This window comes from Pseudonaja textilis, chromosome 7 (genome assembly GCF_049901715.1).
Source record: "Pseudonaja textilis isolate UNSWEBS1 chromosome 7, rPseTex1.2, whole genome shotgun sequence".
NCBI classification, from domain to species: Eukaryota; Metazoa; Chordata; class Lepidosauria; order Squamata; family Elapidae; genus Pseudonaja; species Pseudonaja textilis.
In genome coordinates, this window is record NC_141996.1 from 53,297,901 (window position 1) to 53,325,883 (window position 27,983).

The 27,983-nt window shown below is 38.9% G+C and overlaps 1 protein-coding gene across 2 annotated transcripts in view; it reads left to right on the top strand.

Moving 5' to 3' along the window:
* The window catches only part of LOC113444751 (interferon-induced GTP-binding protein Mx2-like), a 43,973-nt gene extending 16,623 nt beyond the window's left edge, over positions 1 to 27,350 (top strand). Inside the window, exons 7-14 of one of the 2 annotated variants that reach the window (XM_087937646.1) lie at positions 8,669 to 8,867; positions 9,198 to 9,276; positions 9,730 to 9,852; positions 11,191 to 11,329; positions 14,497 to 14,652; positions 19,115 to 19,191; positions 19,846 to 20,091; positions 24,363 to 27,350. In XM_087937646.1, the coding sequence (XP_087793772.1) occupies positions 8,669 to 8,867; positions 9,198 to 9,276; positions 9,730 to 9,852; positions 11,191 to 11,329; positions 14,497 to 14,652; positions 19,115 to 19,191; positions 19,846 to 20,091; positions 24,363 to 24,587 (1,244 nt within the window). In that variant the 3' untranslated portion in view covers positions 24,588 to 27,350. The remainder of the gene's footprint in view (positions 1 to 8,668; positions 8,868 to 9,197; positions 9,277 to 9,729; positions 9,853 to 11,190; positions 11,330 to 14,496; positions 14,653 to 19,114; positions 19,192 to 19,845; positions 20,092 to 24,362) is intronic. The other variant, XM_087937647.1, reaches the window with a different exon arrangement.
* The last annotated feature ends 633 nt before the right edge of the window (positions 27,351 to 27,983 follow it).

Sequence of the window (27,983 nt, forward strand, 5' to 3'; positions counted from 1 at the left end):
GCCTGAGCTTTGACCATTTCTGCCTGTTGGTTGGCCTGGGCTTCTGCTTGAGCTGCTACTGCCTCTTTCTGCTGTGTCACCTCCTTTGTTGCACGTAGATCTGCATCTGCTACTACAGCTTCTATTTGAGCTTCTGCAGCTCATTCAGCATCACTTGCTGCTTTGGAGGCCTTAGATGTGTCGCTGCGATGGGAGGATGCTCTGGAAGGATGGGAAGAGCTAGAAGCAGAGAATTACTGTCAGACGCTGGAAACTGCTCAAGATCTGGCTGGCTTGGGATGGAGGGAGGAGGCTCTTTTCTAATAGTGGGAGGAAGCCACATGTGATCGAGGGGCTATGTCGGATGTGGCCCTCTCCAACATTTCTTCTAGCCATAGAGTGTTGTGGAGTGCTGCCTGGAGGGAATATTTGCCTTCCCAAACACAGTCTTCGCGTTCCTTGTTTACCTCCTCGAAGCATTGAATGTGTTCTTGGAGCTTTGAGTCACCGAGCTTTGACTGGATGGACTTGAGTTTACTTTTGCTGTCTCCACCTAGCGAGAAGGTCATCTAGGTCTTTCTGCAATGTGCGGATTCTCTTAAGGGACAGCTCACGTTTGGGGGTATCGCAGATCTCCAGCAGCTGCGACCATGAGTTTGCATAGTGTCGATACTACCAGTTCCAATCCTCCCTCAAGCATAACTCCATAGGATCAGTAAGCTTCCTATGCTGTCTGAGGTCATAGGCTTTCTGAGGTATCTTTGCTTCTTCGGAAGTTTGGACATCCAAATCTGGGTTTTGGGAACCAGGCTCCACATTCACTTCACGGGTGGGTAGGGGGTTCAAGTCCTCTGGTGCATCAGAGACATCTGTCATGGCTGAAGATGCCGCCTTGCTTCAAATTGTTAAAAGGTGAATTTTGGAAAATTTAGTGGTTTTCCGTGCAATTCTCCTTTTCCCACTAGGGTACGCTGTAGGTGGGTAGCTGAATTTAGAAAGCTTCTGTGAAATTCAGTACTTGACCAAATAGATGGCGCTGCAGGCCGGTAGCTGAATTTAGAAAACTTCTGTGAAATTCATTGCTTGACCACAAGGTGGTGCTATGAGTTAGTAGCTGAAATACAGGCAGTTATTCTATGAAGAGTAGTCATCAAATGATCCTATAATTTATACTAATTGCTTGGGCAAACTATGATCAGGTGATCTCCTTTGGTTGAGCAATATAGGCTTGTGTCTTTTGATTAGAGATTGCCTTTAATTCCAGTAAAAGGAAAAAAATCTTTCTTGGCTCTGCCAGCAAAGAGAAATGACAAGCTGTATTCCTTTGTTTAAATTGCTGGCTGGATTTGGTTTCTCCTTTGTGTGTGTGTGTGGGGGGGTATATGGCCCGTTTCTATGGAAATGGCTCAGCACTAAATAATTTACAACCCTGTTGCTTGGAGACCACCATCATAAACTTGGATAGAAGGGCCTCTTTATGACCCTCTTCCATTGGGTTGACCTGGGGAATCAAATTTTGTTTTTTCTTTGTGGCTGAAGATTCAGGAAATATCACAGATTCCTGCCCAAATTCCCTCTCTTGTTTGTGTTAGTGATTGGGGACAAACCCCCAAACAGAATGTGCAGCAGCAGTCAAGCCAGGCAGCCAAATGAGAGAGGAAGGGCCCTAGAGTTTACACACACTGATGACAAACACTGTTTTTGTAGTTTAAATAGTTGTTTAATCCAATTAGAGTTTAAACATTGTCAATCAGTCCATATGTCATTCACAAATATATCCATTCAGTAACTTAGTCCATTCACTAGTCAGTTCTATATCCTTATCTGCTTGTAAAGATATCTTCTCCTCTGATACCTTTCCTTTTGAAGACAACGCTGAGTATTCACAGGATATCAGCACATCAATGAAATAGTCCTTTCGTTCAGGTATTCAAACAGTTGTAGCAAACAGTAGCAAACAAACAGTAGCAAGCAGACAAAACAAGCAGAGAGAGAGTTACGTTTCTCTTACTGCCTTTTATTGCCGTTTGTAACCGCACCCTTAATTAGTTAATTACAAGCAGTTTGGTGCTTAAAGCTACAAGTTACAAACACCCAAACCTTGGTTTTATATATTTATTCACCCAAACTTAGTTGGTGTATCAATGTTATACCCAACATTCTCCCCTTTTGGGTGATATAAATATACAATACCCTTACAATCTAAAACCATACTTTACACAACTCTCTTGGTGCTTAATGGCACCTTGGGCTTTAGTAAAGTTATCAGCTATATTGTCCTCCGACATGCAGTACTCCAGCTGTATCATTTTACTCTTTACAGATTGTCTAACGTTTAAGTACCTTAAATCTGTATGCTTGCTCCTAGTTTTTACTGCAATATTTGTGGCCATTTGAATTGCTGCCTGATTATCTTCATGTACAATTATAGGATAATTTACAGTTAATCCCATGTCATTCATCATCTGCTTATACATGATTAATTCAGTACATAATAACGACAAACAGGAGAATTCTGCTTCCATAGTAGACAAACTTATATGCTGTTGTCTTATTGACTTCCAACCTATTAATGTCTTACCCAGCATTATGGCTGTTCCTGAAGTCGACTTTCTTGTGTCTCTTTCTGATGCAAAACTAGCATCTGCATAAGCACTCAGTATTAGATCACCTTTTGGTTCTAGATACAGTGCATGGTGTAATGTTCCTTTAAGATACCTTAAAATTCTCTTTAATGCTTTCCAATGACATTGAAGTGGATCATTATTATGTCGTGCCAGTTGATTAACACCATAAGCAATATCTGGCCTTGACCAATTGCTAATGTATGATAAGCTACCAATCAAAGATTGATATATTACCTTATCAAACTTGGGACTTTGAGTATCCATTTTGCAAATATCCTGACTCATTGGAGTCTTTGCAGTCTTACAAAGTTCCATCTTATAATCTATTAGCAATTTAGATATCTTATCCTCCTGAGATATCTTAAAACCTTTCTGTGTTTTCAGTATATTCACACCTAGATATTTCTTTATCTCCCCTAATTGCTTGATTTTTATTTTCTTAGCTAATGATGCTATTATTTTATTGGCTTCATCATTAGTTTCTGTAATCAAAGCAATATCATCTGTGAATAATAGTAATAATGATATTTTCCCATTTGTCTCCCTTTTAAATAGACATGGATCGGCTAAACCAGCTTTAAACCCTATATTGTTTAGTTCCTTTACAATATACTGGTTCCATTCATAGCCTGATTGTTTAAGACCATAGAGGCTCTTTTTTAACAACCAATAATCATTATTATTTTCACCTTTAAATCCAATAGGTTTTTTCATGTATACAGTATGTCTTAGTGGAGCGTGCAAGTAGATGGTTGACTATATATTTCTTACTTGCTGCCCACACTAAAGCTGCCCTTAATGTTGCTGCTTTAAGGCTAGGTGCAAATACCTCATCATAGTCATTGGCATTTTGTCTAAAACCTTGGGCTACTAATCGTGCCTTATGGATTATATTACCATCTTTTTCAGTTTTTATCTTAAAAATCCATTTGCAGCCAATGGGTTTTATATCAACAGGTAATCTCGCATTTTCATATACTTTCATATCCTTTAAGGATTTTAATTCCTTATTCATTGCTGCATACCAACTTTCCTTATCTTTAGTAGGATACATGTTTATTTCATCTACAGTATATGGAACTTTATTAATCTGGCACACTGTGTTAGCCTGGTATCTATCAGGCGGTCTAGATATTCGTGTAGTTCTTCTGGGAATTGCAGGGCTTGTTTGAGGACTTTTTTGAATTACTACCTGTTCATGTTCCTCAGCTTGCTCAGCTATTGGTACTATTTCTTCCTTTATGGGCTCTATCTCTGCCTGTATTTTTCTCTTTACTTTATTCTTAAAGTTACAGGGATAATTAATGGGATTTCTATAGGATTCGATAATTACTTCTTTATTGTTATCCTGTTCTAACTTATCCCATCCTACGTGCTCTAGAAATTGGGCATTGGCACTACATAACAACTTAGATGTGCCTTTCTCCCAAAATCTATATGCCCTATGGTTAGCTTGGTAACCAACGAAGAATAATTGTTTAGCTCTGTGTTGCCCTTTACGCCTGAGTTGTGTAGGGATATGCACCCATGCTGGTGCACCAAATGTGTGCTGGTAACTCAGATCAGGCTTCCTGCCATGCCACATGGTGAATGGTATTTCACCAGTAGTTGTATTAACAACGTTGTTCAATATGTTATTAGCACACATTGTGGCCTCCCCCCACAAAGAATCAGGTAATCCAGAATCAGTTAACATTGTTCTAACCATTGCCTGTAGTGTTTGGCCTCTTCTCTCAATAAATGCGTTGTGTTGTGGTCTGTATGGTGCAGATTTCTTGTGCTCTATTCCAGCTACCTTTAATCTATTCTGGAATTTGCTGTTAACAAATTCTGTACCATTATCTGTCACCAGGGTTATCAGTTGCCGTTTAGTTTTTCTTTCTGCAAATTTTAACCAGTTGAAGAAATGTTGATATGTTTCAGTTTTGCTTTTCATTAGGTAGCAAAACCCATATCTAGAATAATGGTCCATAATGCTCAGTATATATTGAGCACCCCCCATACTGGGTTTCTTTGGACCTATAATATCTGCAAATACTACTTCTAAAGGTTCTTTAGTTTTGAAACCATTTAGCCTATTTGCAGGCAATATTTTACTCTTATCTTCACAGCAGACATTACAATGCAAATATTTATCACAAGGTTTTAACCTTATTCCAACAGATAACTCTACTGTACGTTTTAGCATTTTAAAATTTACATGCCCCAAACGCCTATGCAATAAATGGATACATTCATTATGAGGCTTTATATTGTTAAATACAGTCTGTGCCTCCCCTTTCTTACTATCATGTAATACATACAATGTTCCATTTAAAGCTGCAGTTACCCTTTTGTTATCTTTCTCAATTATGCAATTATTATCCTTAAATGTAATTACATAACCTAGTTTGTCTAATACCCTTACAGAAAGCAAGTTCACCTTTAACTGTGGTACATACAACATTTTTATATCCTGGTTTAAGCATGGACAGTATGCAATACCTTCTCCCTTGGCCTTGAGGTTCCAGCCATTAGCAAGTGATATATGTTGAGAGCTTGTAGACAGTTTTATAAATTTTGTCTTATCTCTCGTGATGCAGTGGGATGCACCACTGTCCACCACCCATAAATCATTCTTCACATCACAGTTGCTAAACGTGGCTAGTTCAAAAGATTTCTTTGGCTTTTTTACATTCTGGTTTTTTCTTTTCTGCAGAATCTTGCCAAATGTCCTCTGCCTCCACAATTAAAACACTTTTTAATTGTGTATGCCGTCAAAGATAAATTCTCTTCTTCCGGGTGCTTTAATTTACTTAGTTGGTTTCTTTCAAGCTTTGAAGATAATTTCTCTTCTTTATTAGGTTTATCTTCTCTCAGCTGGTCACGTTCACACCTTCTTCTGGCTTCTTCTAATAGCCTGCCGGTAATCTCGGTTAATGATAAACTATCTTTTGGCAATACTTCTAAAGCAGTCACATAATCATCATAGCTTTGATCTAATGAAGACAGTATGATGTATACTTGTTGCAACTCATTAAATATAAGCTCTTTTTCTTGTAATTCCTGAAAAATGCTCTTCATACAATTTAAATGAGTTAACATGTCTCCATTCTTCTGAAGATGTGTTCGAAATAGTTTGCGTGTAAGATATATATGAGCTCCTACACTGTCCCGAACATATATCTTCCTGAGGTTCTCCCAGCAGTTTGCAGCATTTTCCTCTCCACGGATATGGATAAGTTGCTGGTCAGAGAGAGTCAGTCCTATGATGCATAAAGCCTGCTCATTCTTTCGTTTATAGTCTTGTATCTTTTTGTCATCCTCTTCAACATTAGGATCTAAGTTAGTCACATCTGGTGGGTTTGTTATTATGTCCCACAAACCTTCTCTTCGTAGAAGTAAACTACATTTCATTGACCATGAAACATAGTTCGTTCCATCTAGTCTGGATATCATGGACAAATTTGGCAAATTTACTTGTGCCATTGCTCTTCAGATATGTAGCTATTTAAAAACTACTGAAAAAAAAAACAGTTTGTTTTTACAGTAATGTGCAACTCACACCAACTCTCACTGCTATATCCTCGTTAGTTAGACTGTGCGCACTGGGCCCATAACCAATGTTAGTGATTGGGGACAAACCCCCAAACAGAATGTGCAGCAGCAGTCAAGCCAGGCAGCCAAATGAGAGAGGAAGGGCCCTAGAGTTTACACACACTGATGACAAACACTGTTTTTGTAGTTTAAATAGTTGTTTAATCCAATTAGAGTTTAAACATTGTCAATCAGTCCATATGTCATTCACAAATATATCCATTCAGTAACTTAGTCCATTCACTAGTCAGTTCTATATCCTTATCTGCTTGTAAAGATATCTTCTCCTCTGATACCTTTCCTTTTGAAGACAACGCTGAGTATTCACAGGATATCAGCACATCAATGAAATAGTCCTTTCGTTCAGGTATTCAAACAGTTGTAGCAAACAGTAGCAAACAAACAGTAGCAAGCAGACAAAACAAGCAGAGAGAGAGTTACATTTCTCTTACTGCCTTTTATTGCCGTTTGTAACCGCACCCTTAATTAGTTAATTACAAGCAGTTTGGTGCTTAAAGCTACAAGTTACAAACACCCAAACCTTGGTTTTATATATTTATTCACCCAAACTTAGTTGGTGTATCAATGTTATACCCAACAGTTTGCAAGCAGTCATTGATTCAGCAGAGGCAAACCAAAAATTCAAAGAGAGCCAGCAGGATGCTACTTGTTTGTCTCTTGCGAAAAAGGGGATTCCTGGCCCCTCCCAGTAATTCAAACAGGCTTTGGTAACTTCAGATGCGCAGAGAAAGAGAGAGTTCAGGTTTTAAATTCTTCCTCTTTACTTTCCTAGGGTATCAGAACACTGAGCTTAAGAGGAGATGGAACTTATCCTTTAACAATATGCTTTCACTTTGGGAGTTCCGATTTCAATATACTTTTACTCTTCCAGGAATTCAGATAAACACTATGCCTTTATTTTTCACAGGAATTCAGATATAACTATGCTTTTACTGTTCACAGGAATTCAAATTGCACTATTCTTTTACTGTTCTTTCTTTTAATTACTGGCTGAATATAAAGACAGACAGACAACTCTACAAAGGCTTCCATACAAAGTTTCTTTATTGGATCACAAGGCATGCTCAGATATAACTCATGGTTACGTCGAGATTCATCTAATGTCCAATTCTTTGCATAGCTGACTTCATAGTGTAAAAGCATAGTGATCTTTCATCCCATAACGATGGAGCAGAATGGGTGAGACACCAGCACACTGCTGGGGTCCAGGCAAGAGTGAAGGAACCTCACCCAACCCAACCAAGGGTCAATTCAGTGACCAATCAGGATTACAGATGTGACCACATGACATGATCTACATTTCTCAGGATGCATTAACTACATTTACCATGAGGCATTCCCTTAAGGGGACAGCTCCCAGTTCCAACTTAACTATCTCAATTCCCATTACCTATATACTGTCTGGACAGCACAGCTAGGGCTTCAGAGATTTACCAAAAGCTAGGAAGATCAAAGTCTGCTGTACTTCAGGAGGCAGAATGTTCCATAGGCTGCCATGGAAAAGGCACACTTCTGAGCTCCCACAAGATGGCAATATTTATGGGAAGGGACTAGGAATGTGCCTACCCTATTTGACCTGGTAGTACAGGTAGATATCATTAAGGAAAGGTGGCCCTGCAGATAACCTGGCTTTGTGCCGTACATGGTGCTAATGGTAATGACCAGCAGCTTGAATTGCATCTGGAAAGAAAATGGAAGTCAAAACAGGCCACAGAACTAAGGTATTATGTGAACAAACCTAGCCTCCCCCCCCCACCCCCAAATTACGGTGTGTGCTGCCACAGGGGTAGTTATTTTCTGAGTACTGCAAAAACTTAACGACAGCATTGAAAAGAAGGATTTATGTCCAGTTCTCACATTTATGACTATTTTAGGGTCCATGGTCATGTGATCCAGACCTTTGTCAACTGGCATCTGTTTACAGGGTCTTGGGGGATCATATGATCAGTATTTGCAACCATCCCAGCCAGCTTCCGACATGCAAAGTCAATGGGGGAAACCAAATTCCCTTAATAAGCATAGTAAAAAAAAAAGTGTTTAATATTATTATAAAGATCAAATATTTGGGAATTTGTTTTTTAAAAATAATGAATTATTCAAAATTTACCTTTTGAGTTGGAAAAGGATAACAGCAGATATTTCTAGAGGGAAAAAGCTACTGTGGTGCTTAAAAGTTTGTGAACCCTTTATAATTTTCAATATTTGACTTACAGCTGTTCATTTAATGACCAAAGTTACAATGGCCTCGGAAATGGTGCTTTACAGCCAGTAAAGCTACTTGAAAGCCCAATTCTTCAAAGCCAGCAGTGAAGGGAAAATAAATAGCTACCTGGTGGTGTGCGTGTTTAGGACAGTAATTTTTTCAGACTGAATGTGGTTCAGGAATGAAGCGGTCTTCATTAGATTAAGCCCCAGCCTTTCAGCCTAAATGAGCATGTCTGTCTTTTCCATCAATGATTTCACAGGTATTCTAACCAAGCCTGATTTGATTGATGAAGGAACTGAGAACGAGACCGTTGATATTGTCCGGAATCAAAGAGTGCCTCTGAAAAAGGGATACATGATTGTTAAATGTCGTGGGCAGAGTGACCTCACTAATAAACTGAGCTTGGAAGATGCAGTCAAGAAAGAGAGAGAATTTTTTGAAGAGCACAAGTTTTTCAGGTAGGATTTAGAAAATAATTCCTGAGCATGGTTTTGCAAAATGTGCTCCTTTATACATCATAGCTTGTGTGTATCTCTATGAATATGCCTCTATACAAACTAAAGACTGGTGAAGTTTCATGTGTCATGTGCTTTAGCACTTCTAGTTAGTGACTGATGCTTACTCCCCACTTTGTTTCAAATTATCACCAAATTATTTGACCTCATAGTTTAACTACAGAGCATATAATCCCAGACCATCTGAAAGACACTGAGGAACACTGAGATGATACAAATGATAATTTCAATATTACTGAGTTCTTGAATTTTATTCACTCTGATCCTCCCCAGCCGTCTTTTGAAAGAAGGCAGAGCTACCATCCCATTTCTGGCAGAAAGACTTACACAAGAGCTCACTAAACACATTCAGGTAAGGAACTCTCCATTCATTTCAGGTTGAAGATGAAAGATATTCTGTTACATGTGCAATTTCACGCCATGGTTTTGATTGGACTGTGTTGAGATGCATCATCAGAATCCCAATTAGCTCTTTTTGTAGAAAGGATGAAGCATTTGGTGGGCAAATTTGCATCTTACTTAAGCTGCACTGCTAAGACAATACATAATGGCAACATATGCATATTTCTATCCTTAGGCATCTGATTCATAGTGTAAGAGGGATTCCTAGGATTTTGTGTGTGTATTTGTGCGTGTGTGTGTGCATGTGTGTGAATATTGTTATATCACTTGGCAGCTGCTAAAATTGGTAGGTTTCTACTGCAAGATGTCAGATGAATGGTTCTGTCAATATTTAAAATTTCTGAACTTGCAAAAGGATTATAGTTTTACACATTTCCTTTAGCTAATTTTGTTGTTGTTGCAGAAAACACTGCCAACTTTAGAACAGCAAATAGTAACCAGCCTTGAAGAAACTTATCAAAACCTTAAGCAGTATGGTGAAAGTGTTCCTGAATCCTTGGAGGAAAAGAAATATTTTTTTGTAGAAGTAAGATTAATTATATATATGAAGCAAATTGTACCCTTGTTAATCAGTAAGTATTGTTGCTAGGCACTTACTGTTGTGTTATGTGTATAAAATAGCCAAAATACCCAACTGTATCATCAGGAGCTTGTCACAATGTTGGGCAAACTGAAATACTTGCATATTTATTTTCTGTTATTGGTTTGTTCTTGGCTTTGAAGAGTGATATGAATTTCGGGGAGGGAGGGCAATGGGCACATGGAATTTAAGGAATTATTGATGGATGAGTACCAGGAAACAAGACCAAATCACAATTAAAGAACTGCAAAATGGCTACTTATTCTTGTCCATCTCAATTTACTCTTTTTTATTTTCTATATTAGTCTTTTCTGAAAAATTTCATAAACTTTGACATTAATTGTCCATAAAAAACATCTTTGAATCCATTCAAATAATAAAAAGTATCACTTTGTGGACTTATCTTTATACACACAAACATAGAGAGAGTGAGTTTTAAAAACAAAAGTAAAAACTAATACTTATATAGAGTAAGGAACGGAAAAAAGGAAATCAAAGGGTAAGCTAAAAGTGCTGGACACTGCCTTCCTTTGCTGATGGTTAAATCACCATTTTTCTCACTAGAAGCAATAAATTGTTGGTGGGGTGGCTATTCTTCTTCTTCCAGATTTAAGGATGAAGCATGAAATCAATCCATCTGTCCTCTGGACTGTCATTCATGAGTATTGAGCATATTATGGAAACAGAGTTTCCCCCAATCAGCTGATGAGTTGAGTGATGAAGTGATGAAGAAGTATCTGGTCGCATTGTAAGAGGCAGTGATGAATTGTTAACGAAGCCACTTTTTGACTTTTTAGTGAGAAAATCAAATGCAATTTGATTTTGGGATTTGATGATTATAATTATATGGAATTATAAAAGTAATGTAGACATGATTAGTTTTGGGTATATAAATTGGGTATGTTTTTTTATCTACTGTATATCTTATGAAAAAGTTGGAAGCCATTTTTTCTTTCTTTTTTTCCAGGTTATTTTGCTTGCTACCTGATTCTTCTTCTGTCTACTTTCTTTTTTCTTGCTTGTTTCCTTTTATTTGTATTTTTGAGACTTAATGAAATCATAAATATAAAAGATAGTGCTTAAAAATGCAAAAAAACAAAAAACCAACCCCAGCCTCAGCAATTCTCACAAACCACAACCACCAGCAACCACTTAATTGCTTGCCAGCCTTATAGCAAAGCGTCTGGGACTTCCCGAGCTATTCTAATTCCTTCAGGATTGATCTCTCAGGTTTAGTTGGTAATCTTATTTTTAAAATTATGTTACTTTGCATTTTTCCCCCAGAAAATCAACGCTTTTAATGAAGACCTCTTAAAAATTGTACATGGAGAAGAGGATGTAAAACATTTAACCAAGAGAACAATTACAGATATTCGAAAGGCATTTAATGAATGGCAAGATACAATTAATGAAAATAATGAAGGTAAACTCAATTCAATTATGTGTTTTTCTGTTACTGGGTGTAGAAGCTTGAATTCTGGATGTGCTTTTATTGTTACACGTTCAGGTAAGTTTGTTAGTGTTGAGAGGCTCTATATATAACTTTTGTATAAGTTTCATTGAAAATCTATAAGAAGGAAAATTGTCCCAATCCTCTTTCCTTTGCATCTTTTAACACCTTCTATTTTATGTGTTTTTCCCTGCCACATAAATTTAGGCATGTCCTTCTACTGTTTAAACTGTGCCTCAGTAATCAAACAGGTATTGTGAGAAACAACAATACCATTTTAGGCAAGACATTAATTTTTATTATAGAAATTTTCCTCAGCAATGACAGATATAGTTTGTCCCATGTTATCATTTCTTTCTTAGCTTCATTACATGTTTTAATTTCGTTATTTTGATAGTGATACCTATATGTTTATCTTCTACTCAGTCTTAAAATGTTCGCAAGCGGTCATAATTGATATAAATCCAATAGCTACTGAAAACAGAACACAACTTTCAATAATATTTTTTTTACAAAATCCACTGTGATGATGTTTTTGTCTACAGAGACCAAACCATAAATAAATTATACTGTATCCTTGTTGATCCATGGGGAAAAAATTCACAGCTCAAACCTTTATTAGGAACAACCAAAATTATATAAAAGAATACACAGCCTTGAGCTTAAAGAACTGTTAAATGTGTAAGTGGGTAAGGCATGAAAAAGAGACTGATTTTATAGTTATATCTTTAAAAAAAAATAGTGGTATATAGCCAATTTTATCTCAGGATTGAGCCAAACCAGGTCGGATTAGTTTGTTTTGGAATGGGAGACTCCAGGATACACACTAGAAAAAGAGGTCAGAAACAACCTGGAAGGAAAACCATTTCTATACAGATGCCAAGAAAACTATATGGAAGTGTTCGTGTACAAATTAGGAATTGCGCATGAGTCAAGTCACTACCTTTTTTTACCTGTAGTAGGCTATACTGTTCAATAAAGGGAAGATATACTTTCAGACAGGTGAATTGGTTCTTCAGGTACAGAGTATTACTCAACTGGATTAAGTTTCTTCCAAAGCTGAGAAGTTGGAACTATGAAGTGTGTGATTCCTTCTGGGAACTTAAGAAATGAATAAAATAAAATCCAGGAACAATAGTCTACATAAACTTTCTGGCACTAGCTGGGGAACAAGTGCTACAGCACTTAGGACATCAGTTCTTGTTTTGGTATGTTTGACGGCTGAATATTGCAGCCCCGTATGGTTAAATACTGCTCAGAGACAAGCAGTGGACACCCAGCTTCATCATACCATAAGACTAATATCAGGAAATATTAAATTAACACCTTCCAAATGGCTACTGGTACTATCTAACATACCTCATTCACAACTTAGAAGACAATCAGCCTTGAAAAAAGGAGTGGCAGAAATGTGAGGCAATCTGATTTTTACCTATGCACGAAAATTGTGAAGATCAAATAATGAGGGTCAATTCTTGGAAACTGCCATGGAAACAAATTAGGCAGAGAAGACTTTGACATTGAGATAGTATGATGCAAGGGAATGGGCAACTTCTAACCCAAATCTATTTAGTGTTTGATCAAGAACAACCCACCACTGTCTTTAGTCTTCCACAGAAAACTGGACTGTATTCAACCGGATTCAAAAAAAGCATAGCAGGTACCAATATTGGAAATACATATTTGGGGGGTGGCTGTTCTAACTGTGACTGTGGGAATGTCCCACAAATCATGTTGCAATGTATATTGCCCCCTCAGAAAGTTCCATGGATCCCTGCAAAAACTACGTCATCTTGAGGACACTGCTGTACAATAGCTAAATGATCTAATTATCCAGGCATGGGCTTAGCCGCTTTAGTAACTTCTCATACATAGTTTAATTTTATTCATCATTTGAATTATGCATTTTTAAAATACAGCCAGACTTTGGCACTCAACTGCTTCAAAATTCATCGAATTCAGTGTTTGGCACATTTTGAAGCAGAAATCTTGTCCCAGCAGTTGTCTTTCTCCCAGTAGTGAATGCACAACGAAGAACTTGCTGATGTCAGCACCCTGTGACTCACTATTTTTTCCAGCATAAATAGAGGGTCACATGGTAAGTCATGTGGTTTTCTTGGTACCTGTCAGTTTTAGCATTCGTTGCATCTTCCGGGAAGAATTACCAATAGGTACTGAGGCACTACTGTATTTCACTATTGAGGTATTTTATATTTTGATACACATTTTGTATGCTGTTTTGTGAATATTACAAAATATTCACAACAGCATATACATTTTTTGTTGTATACAGCATATACAACAAAATACATTAATGCTGTATTCTGTTAATCATGTCACATGATGTATCATGATGTACTGTGACTTTTTTGCCTTTGTAGAGGGTGTGGCCTATGTGTGATGCATCTGTGGGCCACCAGTTTGACAGGCCTGTGTTACATCATAAGACATAAATAAACAAATAAAAGCAAAAAGGGCCATTCTCTTCTAGTCATAGATGAGGTATGGCCTATAAGAGAAACAAGGAAGAAATTTTAAAATCCTGCTCTGCATATTATGGCCAGAACTATCCAGAACATTAACATCCAGAATCTTCTCCAAGACAATTGCCAAAGATTGCTGGGGTACAGAATGCTGTGGCCAGATTGCTGTCACATGAATCCAGCTATTATAACACCAATTTTTGCCATGCCTGATATTATTGCCAATAACCTTCTAAGCCCAATTGAAAGTACAGGTCATTTATAAAGCCTATAATAATGATACAGCTGTGTTAAATTAGGCACTTCAGAATTATTCTGCTTGTTTCGTCAGATAAACTGTGAGTCATGGGCTAGGATACAGTCTTTTCTGGGGCCGTCCGAAATCTGGAAGGTTTTGGTCCAGAGACTTGCCTAATTCCTTTGCTGCTGATATTCTATAAAGCAACAGAGTCTTCTTTTTCATTAGTATTTGATAATCAGAGATGGAAAAGTTGCTGTGGGATATGCTTTACTTTTTATAATTGGATCTTTTGAGTTGAATTTGTGAGATGTTGAGTATTATTTAGATATGTTTTACGCTGATATTTTAGATTCTAGAATTGTTCTTGTTGAGTGATACAGATGTTTGTAATATAAAGTAAAAAAACTATTTTGCAGTAAATCATTTTAAGCACAGAGGAACTGGGAATATTGAATATATCCGTGGTAGAGAACTTCCAGGGTTTGTCAATTTCAAAACCTTTGAGATCGCTATAAGAAAGCAAATTCAACAACTAGAATGTCCAGCAAATGCAGTGTTGAAGGAAGTTGCAGGTAAGTTCTAATTTTCATGTTCTCATTTTCATGAAGTACTTTTGTGCCTGACTCTTTAAGAATATTTGCCCAGTAGGCAGAATTTTTGGTGTGTATTGTTTAATACAAAAATACAGGGTTTAAATAAGTACCATGGAATATGGTGATGCAAAGTCTTAGAAAAATGTATAATGTTATAAAGGGCTTTTGTGTTCTTGAATTGGCAGTTGTATGGGCTCTGCCTGCTATGTTAGGTCTCCCTGTTGCACTGATGAAAAGACTGTTCCGACAACGCTGGAAGTTTCCACTGAAACTGTACAAAAGCAGAAGTCTTTATTCAGCATAGTTTAAAACTATACCAATCCTACAATAGTGTGTTTAATTCTGTCTTGTGGTATATAGATAGAGAAGGTGACTAAGTCCTGGGCAGTCATCTCTCTTACTTAGCACTGGGGTTGAGATGGGATGGACAATAATTTAAACTGTCCAGTAAGGGGAAACTGACAAATAATCAAAAAAGCCTAGCTGTTTATTGTTTTCTTTATAAAAATTTTATTTGGGTTTTCACAAAACATAATATAAGTAAAGTTTCTTTTTTTGAGAATAGCATGGTCCCGGGTTATCACTTCTCCATACAGACACAAATTAAATTTCATATTCATCTTTTTGTTCTATTCCATACCTTATTACTATTTTAACATTTTATCAATAATTTTTCCCTTCCCTTAGTTTTCTCAATCTTACTTTTAATTATCTCATTCCTTCCTAAATTCAATTATATATCTCTTTTTCTAAGTTTCAATATCTTTCTAGTCATTATATTTATACTTTTGTCTGTCCTGTTTCAATTTCATATTTTCTTTTCTCATTGAACAAAATTTTTCCCTGTAGTTACTAATTGGTGTATGACATCTTTGTATCTTTTAATTTATATCCATTCAACTCTTATTTAAACTTCAATTTATGCCTTTACAATGATAACATTCAATATAACACATAACTTCCAGTCAAATTCTGCTTGGTACATTCTTAAAATATGCACTAAGTTCTTAAAGAGAAAAAATATAATATATATATATATATATATATATATATATATATATATATATATATATATATATATATAACAATAATAAGTAAAATACTTATTCTATTCCAATTCAGCTCTATCATTAATGTTAGTTATAATCTTCGACATCTTTAACATTTCTTTTCAATAGGGTATTATCATACTTCTAGGAACATTTATAATGTTTCCATAATTTTTTCATGTTTCTTTCATATTCCTCTTCACTTAAATTTTTATAACACCTTTATAATAATTAAAATGTTCCCCTCCTTTCCTAATTTCATTCTCTCATTCTCTTTATTTCATTTATTTATTAAACATTCCATTACATTACAATGAGTATTTATCTATCATTTTAATCACACTTGTTTCATATTTTCAAAGTTCATTTTTATTTCTAATATAACAATCTTATGTACCCTTGCAGAATCCCCCTTTCAATTAAGTTTTCACCCATTATCTCTGTGTCTTCTAAATCGGCTTATACCTTTAATCCTTGTACGTTTTCCCTGTTTCTCTATGTCCTATTTCTGTCCTTTATAACTTCTTTTCCTTTCCCTCTTCCCCCTCTTCTTCTCCCTCCCCTTTTTGACCCCTTGTCTCTCTAATTCTCTCTTTTGTAATTCTCTCTTCTGTTTTTTCCTAATGTTGTAATTACTTTTCAAACTATTCTTTTTGGGGGTTGTTTTTTCAAATCTTAAATTTTTCACTCTCTTTCCCTCCTTTCTTTTCTTTTCCCCACATAGAAATACTTGATCATTGAAGATGGCTTCTCCTTTGTTCCACCCTTCTTGTTCTACAGGCATTTCTTGTTGTTTCTCATAGTTCAGGATCTCCATTTCTAAAAATTGAACTATGAAGCCAAAAGGATCTCTTCCTTCTTGTGCATTTTCTTTCTGTTTTTTAAATTCCATTCTCAATTCTTCCAAGAGTGATACCATTTTAAAAACGTTTAAATAATCACCTGATTAATTTTAGTCCTTTAGATCCAATAGCCAAAAATCCAAAAATCACCAAGTAATCCAAATAATCCAAAGCTGTTTCTTCTTGCTTCTTTTTCCCACTTTCTCTTCCTTTGGTTCTCTTATCTTGTTACAAAGTTTCAATTGAAATGTATCTTTTAGGAATCTTGTTAAAGTTTCACTGTTAATTCCTTTCACTTCCAGGTGGTCTTCTCCATTTTTCCGGATCCCACCCTTTTGTTTTTTTCCTTTTTTAAAAAGTTTTTGTGAATCCAGAAATCTTTATTATCCCTTTGACATTTTATTTTCAGGTTAAATACCTGTTAATGTCAAAGTGGATTTTTGCCGGTTTCTTGCTCAAATCTCTTAGTTGTCAATATAGGGAAGAAAAGGAAAAAAAAACCAAATCCTTTCCCTTCTCTCTCTCATTCACCGCTTCAAAGTCTTCTTTGGGAACAATGTTGTTCTTTATAATTCAAATTCCAGGGTACCTTATAATGTTGCTTTTTCAGTTCGACCCAATCAGCCAAAACTTTCTCTTCCTCCTGCACATTCTTTTCTGGTCGAGTTCTTCTTTGAGGTGGCCATTTCTGACCACCGCTGCAATCGCCTTCGGGAAAGGGAGTAATGGCCAGCTGGGGAGGAGAGCAGTCTCCCCCCTCTTCACCACCTCTACGGGGTGGCTTAGCCCCGAAACCAGATGGCTCGGGGCACTCCAGCTGCAAGCACAGATCGAAACTGCGCATGATCGCAGATTTCGGTCTGTCACTGAAGAAGCTCAAACCGGAAGCCCTTAAAAAAACAAACACCTAGCTGTTTATTATTATTCTTGCATAGCCAAGTGTCAGCCACACACCCAGTCACCCATTCATACCTCTTTCTCTCTGTGTCTCTGGGATCACCTGATGCCACAGTCCACCATGCAGGCTGGGAAGGGTGCACCTGCGGCAGGTGGTGGCAGGGTGTGGTTGGTGAACTACTCAATGAACTTGTGCAGGCAGATGTAGAACACACTCAGGTGGTAGATGCAGGCCAGGAGGGCAGCCTTGCTCGGGTGCATTAGCTTGGAGGAGGAGGAGGAGGAAGGGCACTGGGCCGGGCGCACGGAGGGACAGAGGGCCCACTCCCACCTGCAGGCAACCACCCATGAAGGAGCACTGAGATACCAAAATGGCCTCAGGAGAGGCCGGCCAAAGCAAGGAGTGTGGGGAAGAGAGGGGTGAGGCCAGCCAGTGGTGGGATCAGCTGGTTCTCTAAACTGCACACAAAATTAACAACCAGTTCGGCTGAACTGGGCCAAACCAGCTAAATCCCATCTCTGACCCTGCAAGATTTTGTACCAGATATGGTCTCTCAATAGCTTAATATGAAGAGTTCTTGGTGATTTCATTGGAACACTGGCACAACTCCATTTTTAACTTAAAATGTAAGATATATAGTTAATAATTTTACATTAAAACTATGTTGTACAAAATTGTTCAGATATTTCCAGGATTCCGCTCTGAAATACACACATGCTTTATAGTATATTGGATGTAAACAGAAACCTGTAGAAAAAACTTTCGTGCCTTATATCCCACACTTCTGATTTTAACATACATATTTAGGTAGATCAAAGGAGGTGTAAAGGATTTAATCTCAATATCCAAGTGCTGAATGTCCAGATTGGGATCTGCCCAGGGATAGGATTCAAATTTCTTAACCTGTTATGTGGGCGTGGCCTAATTTGTGGGTGTGGCTTGGTGGTCATGTAACTGACTGGGCGTGGCTTGTATATAAACATTGTAAATATTTATGTAAATATTGAATTTTTTTACTAAAAAAAGAACAACTTTTACCCAAAATCAGGCAAAGCAGGCAGGCAGATTGAGTTGCTTGAAGAATCACAGATTCACTCACAGATCTACTTTTCTGCAATCTGTTGCCTGAGTCTGCACTGAAAAATAGAAGCTTCAGTCCTAAGGAAGGTTCAACTCTGCTCTCAGGCCATTTCTCCCCCCCCCCCCCGAATACCACCCCTGACTGGGCCTCAGGGAAGCCTCTTGGGTGAAGGCAAAGCAGTGCAACAGCAATTTAGATTAGCTAGAAAGCAAGAAATCTGACAGCTTCCTGCTTTCTAGCTAATCTAAATGGCGGCACAGCTGATAGTCAAAATAGCTGATCGCCGGGCGGGAAAAGAAAAACAACTTACCAAAATTAGATGAAGGCACAATGCAGGCAAGCTGGATGGTGCGTATGCGAGATAAGGAGTGGTGGGGCAGGGCAAGCGGGGTGGGACAGGGCCAGCCAGTGGCGCAATTTTCCAGTTCTCCAAACTGCGCAGAATCGTAACAACCGGTCCTGTAGAATTGGTCCAAACAGGTAGAATCCCACCCCTGGATCTGCCTAGAATTTTACTTGCTCCTGTCATTAAATTGCTCCCTCTATTGTTATTGCTCCCTCTTTTTTCTAGAACTTGTGCGGAATGCATTTTTGAAACTTGCTATCCAACACTTCAGTAGTTTCTATGCTCTCTGCAGATCTGCTCAGGTAATTATTAGCCATACCTGCAATGAATTTCCAAAAGCACAGCCATGTGGTTTAAAGTGAAAACAATAAAGCATTATAATAAACAAATTCATTATTTTGGAAGATTTTATGGATCACTGTTCACTTCAGATGTATATGTGCATGTTTGACTAAGAATAAATCTATATTTATGTCCTAGCACAGTTAATTGCATTGGTGACATGATGGATAGTGTGACTTGAACTGGTTCACCATTTTGAGTTATCTGCTCTCCAATCAGACTTACTTTCTGTTTTGAAGGCAGAGCAGAACTACAGTCTAGATTCCACTGTGATCTGTGGGGAACCTCCTTCCGCCAATCTGTATTTCTACTAAACTCAGATTGTGCTCTAACTCCGTACACTTTAAATAAGCCATCAAGGATAGGATTGATATTCTTGTAATTCTCAAACCTCCTGAAAAGCATTGTGCTGGGGAAATTTAACATATTTAAGTAAAAGTTGGGGTTGGAGAAACACGTATAAATTCTGGATGACTAATAATGATCCACAAAAACCTATAATAAAATATCTTTAAGTCAAGCAAAAAGAAGAAGAAAAACCATAATACAATACCTAAGGAACCGTATAATTGTTTCATCCCCACAAATATGGCACACTGTTTTTTGTTATGCAGGGCAAAATTGAGGAATTAAAGAGCACACAAGAAGAGAAAGCAGAAAATATGATACGCACTCAATTTGAACTGGAAAATATAGTATACTGCCAGGACACTATTTATCGTGAAGATTTTGGAACTGTAAGAGCGAAAAAAATCTCTTCTAATGAAAATGATTCTGATGAAAATGATTCTGATGAAAATGATTCTGCAAAAGAGTGCTCAGTGGAGGAAATGCTTTACCATGTGGCTGCCTACTTTAAAGTAAGTTCAATAGTTTGTGAGTTATTTATCTCTATTTTTAAATCCCTTTTGTGTGTTTCATTTATTTAGCCATTAATAGACGTAATTTAGTAGTTTTTAAAACATATTGACTTCCCTGAGGATATATCTTTGGGTGTCAAACATTCAGTACTTACAATTAAATATTTCACTGAAGTAACAAGTATCTTTTTACTTTTATTAAGATATCCTTCTTTTACAGGTTTAAATGAATGAAACCGCAAAGGTTTCATAAAAGTAATTAGCGTGCAGTGTTTGCATGATGAAATCATTAGCACAGGTCTAAGTAGGGCTAGTAAATATCAGCTTAACAGGTCCATATGAATCATATGACAGCCTGCAGATGTAGAAATATGTTGGCCTTTGCACAGAAACACATGTATACTGTAATGACCTGGGGCTGGGCACAAAAGCAACACAGCTGGAGTGTAGGTTTAACTTCCTTTTATTGTTCCAATTTTTCTCCCCAAACTTCCCACAGTTCAGTGTAAGTCCAAGATCAATGCTCCAAACACGCACACATTAGTTCCTGGCTGCTGTGAGTCCAGAGAAGCAGCCAGTTTCTGAGAACAAACACAGTTCAGGAAACATGGTTCCAGGGAGGCCTCTCGTCGCATGGAGGGGTTGCTGGAGCTGCACCACAACACAAAGAAGAGCTGCGTCACTGAGTACTTGCCCACAGCAAGGCAAGTTGAACCCAGGCAAAGCAAGGCTAAGCACAGTAAGAGAAGGTGACAGGATGTCAGTGACTTGCAAGCAGGGCTGAAAAAAAGGCAACACTTGTTCCCAACAAGTGCCCCTCCCCACGGCATCTTTAAATCTTATTCCCCAGGTGAGCCTTGTGGTGAGGGGTCGGTGCCCTCTCCCCCCCCCAGCCATTGGTTTACCCTGCGCTGATCCTGCCTTTTCTCCACCCTCCATGCTTGAGGATGGGGCAGGAGAGGCAATTGCTCCTCTCTGCAGCTACCTACTCTTTCCATCCTCCTCCTTCCCTCAGTTGTCCTGCACCCTCTCTCCATCTCTGGCCACATCTCCAAGGCCAAAGGGACTGGGACTGTCGTGTCCTGCTCCTCTGAGGCAACAGAGGCTGCACCATCCTCCTCTGCCAGCCCTGGCTCTGTTTCCTCCTCCTCAGACCCAGGCTCCGACAGGGCCATGACATATACATATTGACATAGTGTAGCATTAACCAAGAACTGCTTTGCTTGGGGCCTCCTGATATGGGTGGAATGCTGCAAAGACACAAGATTTCAGCTTTGAGGTTCTCTTCAGGTTAAATTAAATTTTATGCCATAATTTTTCAAGATACTAAAATGCAGAATGTATATGTGAAGAGTAGAATTATTTAGTAATTATTTTATTAAATAATTCTTCCCCTCTACTCAGTTGAGATTCTACTTTGAAGGCTATGTCAGTGCTGGATACCAGAGTTCAAAAAAAGACCATGATAAATTAAAGCAAGGTCAGAAGGATCTATTGATACATTGAGGTGTCTGAAAACAGAACTCTGCAAGGAATATCAAATGATATTTGAGTATGTTTAGCCAACAGAAAAGAATGAAGGAAAATGAAATAATCTTTAAGAGTTCATTTGAAGAGAAAGTCTACAGCAGGAGTGGGCAAACTACAGCCCGCAGGCCACATCCGGCCCGTTGGTCATTTTAATACGGCCTGCCTCTGGAAAAAAAAATATTCCCCTCTGAAAAAAAAATCGGGGCTGGCCAAAAGAGACTCTGCGCCACGCACTAAAAAATCACACACACAACACAGAGCTGGGCAGCCGCTTCCCTGGTGGCGGGACCAAGGCCGCCACCTGGGAAACGCCCACTGCTTTCCCTCACCAGGGCCAGGCGGTGGCGTGTTGCCCTGCACCGTGTGGCCCCCGCCTGGCAGCGCGCTTCTCGGCTGGTCTCCTCCTTGGCCATACAGAACAAACTGGCAGAGAAGGAGGAGACCAGCTGGCTGCTTGGGGGAAGCTTTCTGCGCGGAAAGAGGCAGCTACTAATCTCCAGCTTTGCTCCGCTTCTCCAATGGTCCGGCACCACCCTGTTCTATGCGCCGGCTGCTCGGACTTGCTGGGTCTGACACATAGAACAGGGTGGCGCCGGATGTTGGAGAAGCAGAGCAGAGCCAGAGATCATTAACTGCCTCTTTCGCAGCACAAGAAGCCTCCCCCAACTGGCCAGCTGCTCTCCTCCTTCTTTGCCTGTTTGTTCTGTGTGGCCGAGGAGGAGGAGACCAGCCAGCTGGTTGGGGGAAGCTTTCTGCACCGAAAGAGGCAGCTGCTAATCTCCAGCTTTGCTCCGCTTCTCCAATGGTCCGGCACCATCCTGTTCTATGCGCCGGCTGCTTGGACTTGCTGGGCCTGACACATAGAACAGAGCATGCTGCAGGCATCTCGCGACAAGCCCCAGGACATGTGGTCACCTGCTGGCTGGCTGGCCAGGCCGGGCTGGAAGAGGCACGTTCTCCAGAAGGAAGAAAGCGTGCTCCAGGAGGGCGGGTGCCGGGCAGGTTGGCGGATGTTCCGGGACCACTTAAAGGTCAACTTTAAGAGTGCCCCCATGGAAGAAGCCGAGCAAACGTAGTGGCGGCAGGGGTGACGGGGCATGTGTGTCCCTCCACAAGGAATATGAAGGGAGGCAGACACCGCACCTCTCAGGAAAAAAGTAGGTGCCAAAGCCCTGGCTGTCACCTGGGAGGGGACCGTGGAGGGACCCATCACATGCCCTTGTTGCCTCCGCCACCTCTACTTTTGTTCTCGTTCTTTGCTTCTTCCATGGGGGTGCTCATAAAGTCAATCTTTAAGAGCTGGAAGACGTTTTGTTAGATCGCCACCAACTCATCATTGGGAGAGTTGTAGACCCTGAATACACGAGAAGTCTTGGGCAAAGTTCTCTGACTTTTAAAACGCATCCGTGTGGTGTTTGCCTCCCTTCATGCTCCTTGTGCATGCCGGGAGCACCTAACTGGAGCAAAAGAGAACGAAGTTGACTGCTATGAAATGAGCACCTTGGCTTCCCCTCTTGCTCCTCACAGTTGCCCTGAGCTGGTGCGGTTCTTTACTTGGGCAGCCAGACGCCCGCAGCAGCGCCCCCAGCAGCAACAGGCAGTTCTGCCCGGGCTCCACTCAGGTGTCCGGCTGGGGCTGTCAGGAGTTGCTACCGCCAGCGCAGCTCCGCACGGCTCCAGTCCCGCGTTGCCTTGGGAAGGGAAAGGAAAAACCAGGAGCCACTGAGCCTGAGCTTCCGGTGCCGCTGCTGCCGTTGCAAAGCACCGCCGCGGCTCTTCCTTTTTGCCTTTCCCTTCCCGAGGCAACGCGGGACTGGGACTGTGCCGGCGGTAGCAACTCCTGACTCGGGGCCTCCGAGGGGAGGGGAAGGAGAAGAAGGTGGGGAGGGGGGAGCGATTTCCCAAAACTCTTGTGCTGACCCGGCCCGTCTGTCAAATTTTAAAAGTCAATGAGGCCCCCGAGCCAAAAAGTTTGCCCACCCCGGTCTACAGTCTTTTTACATCTATGATATTGTGAGGACAATTCAGATTAGTTTATTGGCACCAATTTGCTGTGTTCATCCACTTCATGAAGGTCCATGTAAACAGAATTGCAGCTTCTGTAAAAATGGTTACTTATAGGATTTATAATTTTTTTGTGGAGTCGACTATGGGACAGTACAGGTAGTCCTTGACTTATGACCACAACTGTGACAATTTATGTTGTTAAGTGAGGGTGTTGTTAAGTGACTCACACCCAGTTTTATGATCTTTTTTGTCATGTTTGTTAAGCAAATCATTGCAGTTAAGTGATTCATGCAGTCATTGAGTGAATCCAGCTTTCCCTATTGACTTTGCTTGCCAAACATCACAAATGGTGATTAAATGACCCTAGGACATTAGAGTTGTTGTAAATACAAGCTGATTGCCAAGCACCCAAATTTTGATCACATGACTGGGGATGCTGGGTTGGTGGTGTGAGGATTTTTTTTGAGTGCTCTTGTAACGTTGAATGGTCACTAAACAAATGGCTGTAAATTGAGGACTGCCTGTATCTTCTGGCAGGTGTGTGTGGTGGGGATAGTAGGGATCTCCCAACAGAAACCGCTTGATTTTCATTTTGTGATGGGGTACAGATTCACAGGAGACAAGGCTTTGATGTAAACCTTAACATCCTGGTAGGGAGAGATTATGGAATATCATATGTCCCCAGCCATTTATATTACCCTGGTATAATTTTTCCCCCTTAACTTTGCTTTCAGAGTGTAAAAGTCCGGCTTGGTACTCAGATTCCTTTGATCATACAGTTATACATGTTCAAGGATTTTGCTGAGAGGTTACAGAAAGCAATGTTGCAGCTTTTGCAAAACGGAGATCAGTTGGAAGATCTCTTTCATGAGGAAGAGGATATTGTCAACAGAAGGAATTATTTTAAAGAAAGAATTGAACGACTTCATAAAGCTCAAAAACTTTTGAAAAAGTTCTAATATTTGTATATAAATATTTCTAAATAAAAAGTTCTGGTAGCAGCTCTGTTTCGGTTAGATGGGTGTATTAAGGGTATTTGTAACTTATGTTTAACATTTGTAATATTATTCAGTGATGTTGCTGAGCTTCAATAGTGCATTTAGAACCACAATTGGCAAAGAAAACTGAAGATAATTGGAATTTGTATTTGCCTATATTACATTCACATTATAAATCACTGTTAGTTACTATGGACCTTTCCATGCTATTGAGCCAATATGCTATCTGTCCATGTGCTACAACTATATTAGCATAATGTCTGCTGTCCCCAGTGCATTATGTTCAAAACAGCAGAAATAACCTTCTTCCCCCAGTTCCAAGGTTGTAAGAGGAATAAATCTATCTTCAGCACACTTCCATCATTTTTACACTCCTTTTTGTGTGTAGTCTATATACATTGTATTGTAACCCAAGCTGAAGAAAGGTTAAAAGATAGAAAGAGAACCAAATCATAAACTATTTAGGGTTTCTCTTCCTTTTTCACTGTATACGCAACAAATATTGATAAGCTCCTTCATGTAAATGAGAGGTGAGGTGGGATGGGGAAAGGTATTGGTTCTATCATTCAACATTGGAACAGCCTCCCACTTCAAAATCAAAGGGCCCTCATCTTTTTAGCATTCCTGAAGGCCGTGAAGATCTGGCTCTTCCCCTAGCATTGAGTTAAGGAGGTGGTTCAGCAAGGAGGTTGATAGCTGGTTGATATGCTGTCTAGTAAAAAAAGGTTTGTTTCATTTTATTCTGCTTTAATGTGAGCCACCTAGGATCACTATGTAAGGCAGTTGGCCATACAAGTAGTTTAAATAAATAAACAACCCAGCCATTTAAATTGTTATGCTAGTTAACCTCAATATCATTTCACATTTATCAAGTTCTGGAAAATGGATTATTTCATGAGCCACTGTGTTCTACTATTTTAGGACAGAGTAGCAGAAGGGCAACAGGTAATGCTGACCTGAGACTGAAGAGAAGTTGGTGTGTCTATTACCTGAAAGGGCAGTTAGTATCTCTGTGGTACAATCTGCCACTGCTCATCTCTGCATAATGACTTGTGAACCATAACATGTTATGCACCCTGGGAGAAAATGCTATGTTAACACTGGAATAGCTAAGAATGTCTTAACACTGACTCACTCATGGTGTTGGGGCTAATTGAAACCAGTATCATAAGGAGAAAACACACTGCTGAGGCATGCATTTATCATGGTAGGACCACTGGAGAAGGGCCATAAGTTTTTATTTCTTCATAGTAGATACACCCACATGGTTGTGTTATCTGTCACAATGCATATTCTTATTTCTAAATGGGAAGTATGGTACATTATTACATTTTCTTAATCTTCAGGATCTAATTTTTTTTAGCATATAGCCTGGGAAGTAAATATATAGGCTAAATGTCAATGGAGACTCAATTATCCAGGGCAAAAGTGTTTTAAAAAGTTAAATCAAAGTACTATACCTGTATATCAGTATAACTAATTTAATCTTTTAAAATGTAGGCTAAGCAGATCAACAGGGTTCAGGTGAAATAGAATACTGCAGTTCTCTACTTGCTTCTCTGAGGAGTCCTATTGATTTCAGTGGATCCTATCAGTACTCACGTGTAGGAGTTTAAGTTATATTTGATTAGCAGATCAGCAACAATATAATTACATTTCTATTTACTAAATTTTATTAAGTTTCATTAGAAGATCAAAATATAGAAGGAACAAACATTAGAAAAAGAAAAGTAAGAAGAGATCAAAGAAATGACTTCCAACTTTTTTTCTGTGCAATACTGTAGATTGCCAAAATAATAAAAAATCTCAATGTTTTCAGTGCCTTCTTGAGGTTGCTTGTATTGTATGTCACCCTAGCCCTTAGTACCACTTTGCACCTCTGATATCTCCTTAGTGCAAAAATTTACTATAAGGAACATGTAAACTTCATTACTGTCTTCAGATTGGTAATGAAAATTCATACAGGATAAAACATTAAGCAGAATTCAGTAACAAAAATCACAGATTGACATTACATCTGAGAAATGTGCATAGAAACATAATATGAATATTCCAGAGCAATCTTTGTAATTTGAATTCAGTTATTCTAATGAACATTCCAGTAAGATCTGCAACATACAGTATTTCCACCAAAAATATTACCTGAAATTAAACAATTTATTGCATGAAATGTGTTTTTGCAGTAAGAAATAAAAACCTGTACATTCATCTTTTAAGGTTACATTTAGGAGAACAAAAGTAGAATACACTATGTTGAAATTGTGGAGACTTTGTAATATGCTTGGCAATCCTGAACATTGTGCAAATTAGTGCATGTGGTCTCAACCTGTGGTCTGCGAACCCCTGGGGGGCATGATGTCATCACAGGAGGTCCAAAGGCTTGAGAAAAATGTTATGATTTAAATCTTGGGGGTCCATGGTGAAAAGGTTGAGAACCATTTGTTGTATATAGTTTATCATTAACATAGTAAAATACAGCCAGGTAGTCAATTTTAGCCAATAAAGCAGAATTAAATAATTAATGGTATAATGGGAATGGCTTTGCTTTTATGCATGTGTAACTGTCATGTAACTTTGTAACCAGCCAGCAATTCTTTTTGTTTCCTGTAGTAAATTGTATAAAAGTAGCTCTGCCCGACTTCTGGTGTGTTCGTTGGGTGTGAAACCTAGAGGTTTCTCCCTCTTCTGTTTTCAATATAGAAATAAAGTTTTGTCTTTTCTCAATCTTGTGTGGACACTGACTTTTTCACAACGGATTCGCCTAATTACCCAGGCTTTTGGCCAACTGGGAATATCCACAATTTTCCTTCAAATCTCCCAGCTGAAAGTGGGGAATTGGATAGTAGGAAATACATGTTATATGTATCAACCCATCAAGCAAAGAACACAATTAAAAGAGAAAAAGAATTGCAAATTCTTGTGGCCAGTATGAATTTGTGGACTTGACAGGGCTTGTAAATTGAAGCTGCACAGTGGCTAAAAGCACTGCAGCTGCCTTGTAATTAGCCTTAACTAAGCCATTTCCTCTCAACCATCCCACCCTATCCAAATCTGCAACCTGAGAATAATAACACTGACTAAGGAAATGGCAACCAGGGAATTTTAAGTGGCAACCAGGGAGAAGAATTTTCTTTAATGAAGCTGTAGAGTCACAGAACATCCTCACTCGGTAATTAAGATGTTTTTATCTTTCCAAGGCAGAAGGTCAGAACATTTATTGAAGGAATAAAGGATGCTATCTTTATTGTGAATTCTGGTTTGATATAATTTTTACCCCATTTAACTACAATATCAATTTTTAAAACCTTTGTTTATGTGAGTATCAAGTATAAATCATACTCAGGTTTTTTTAAACAA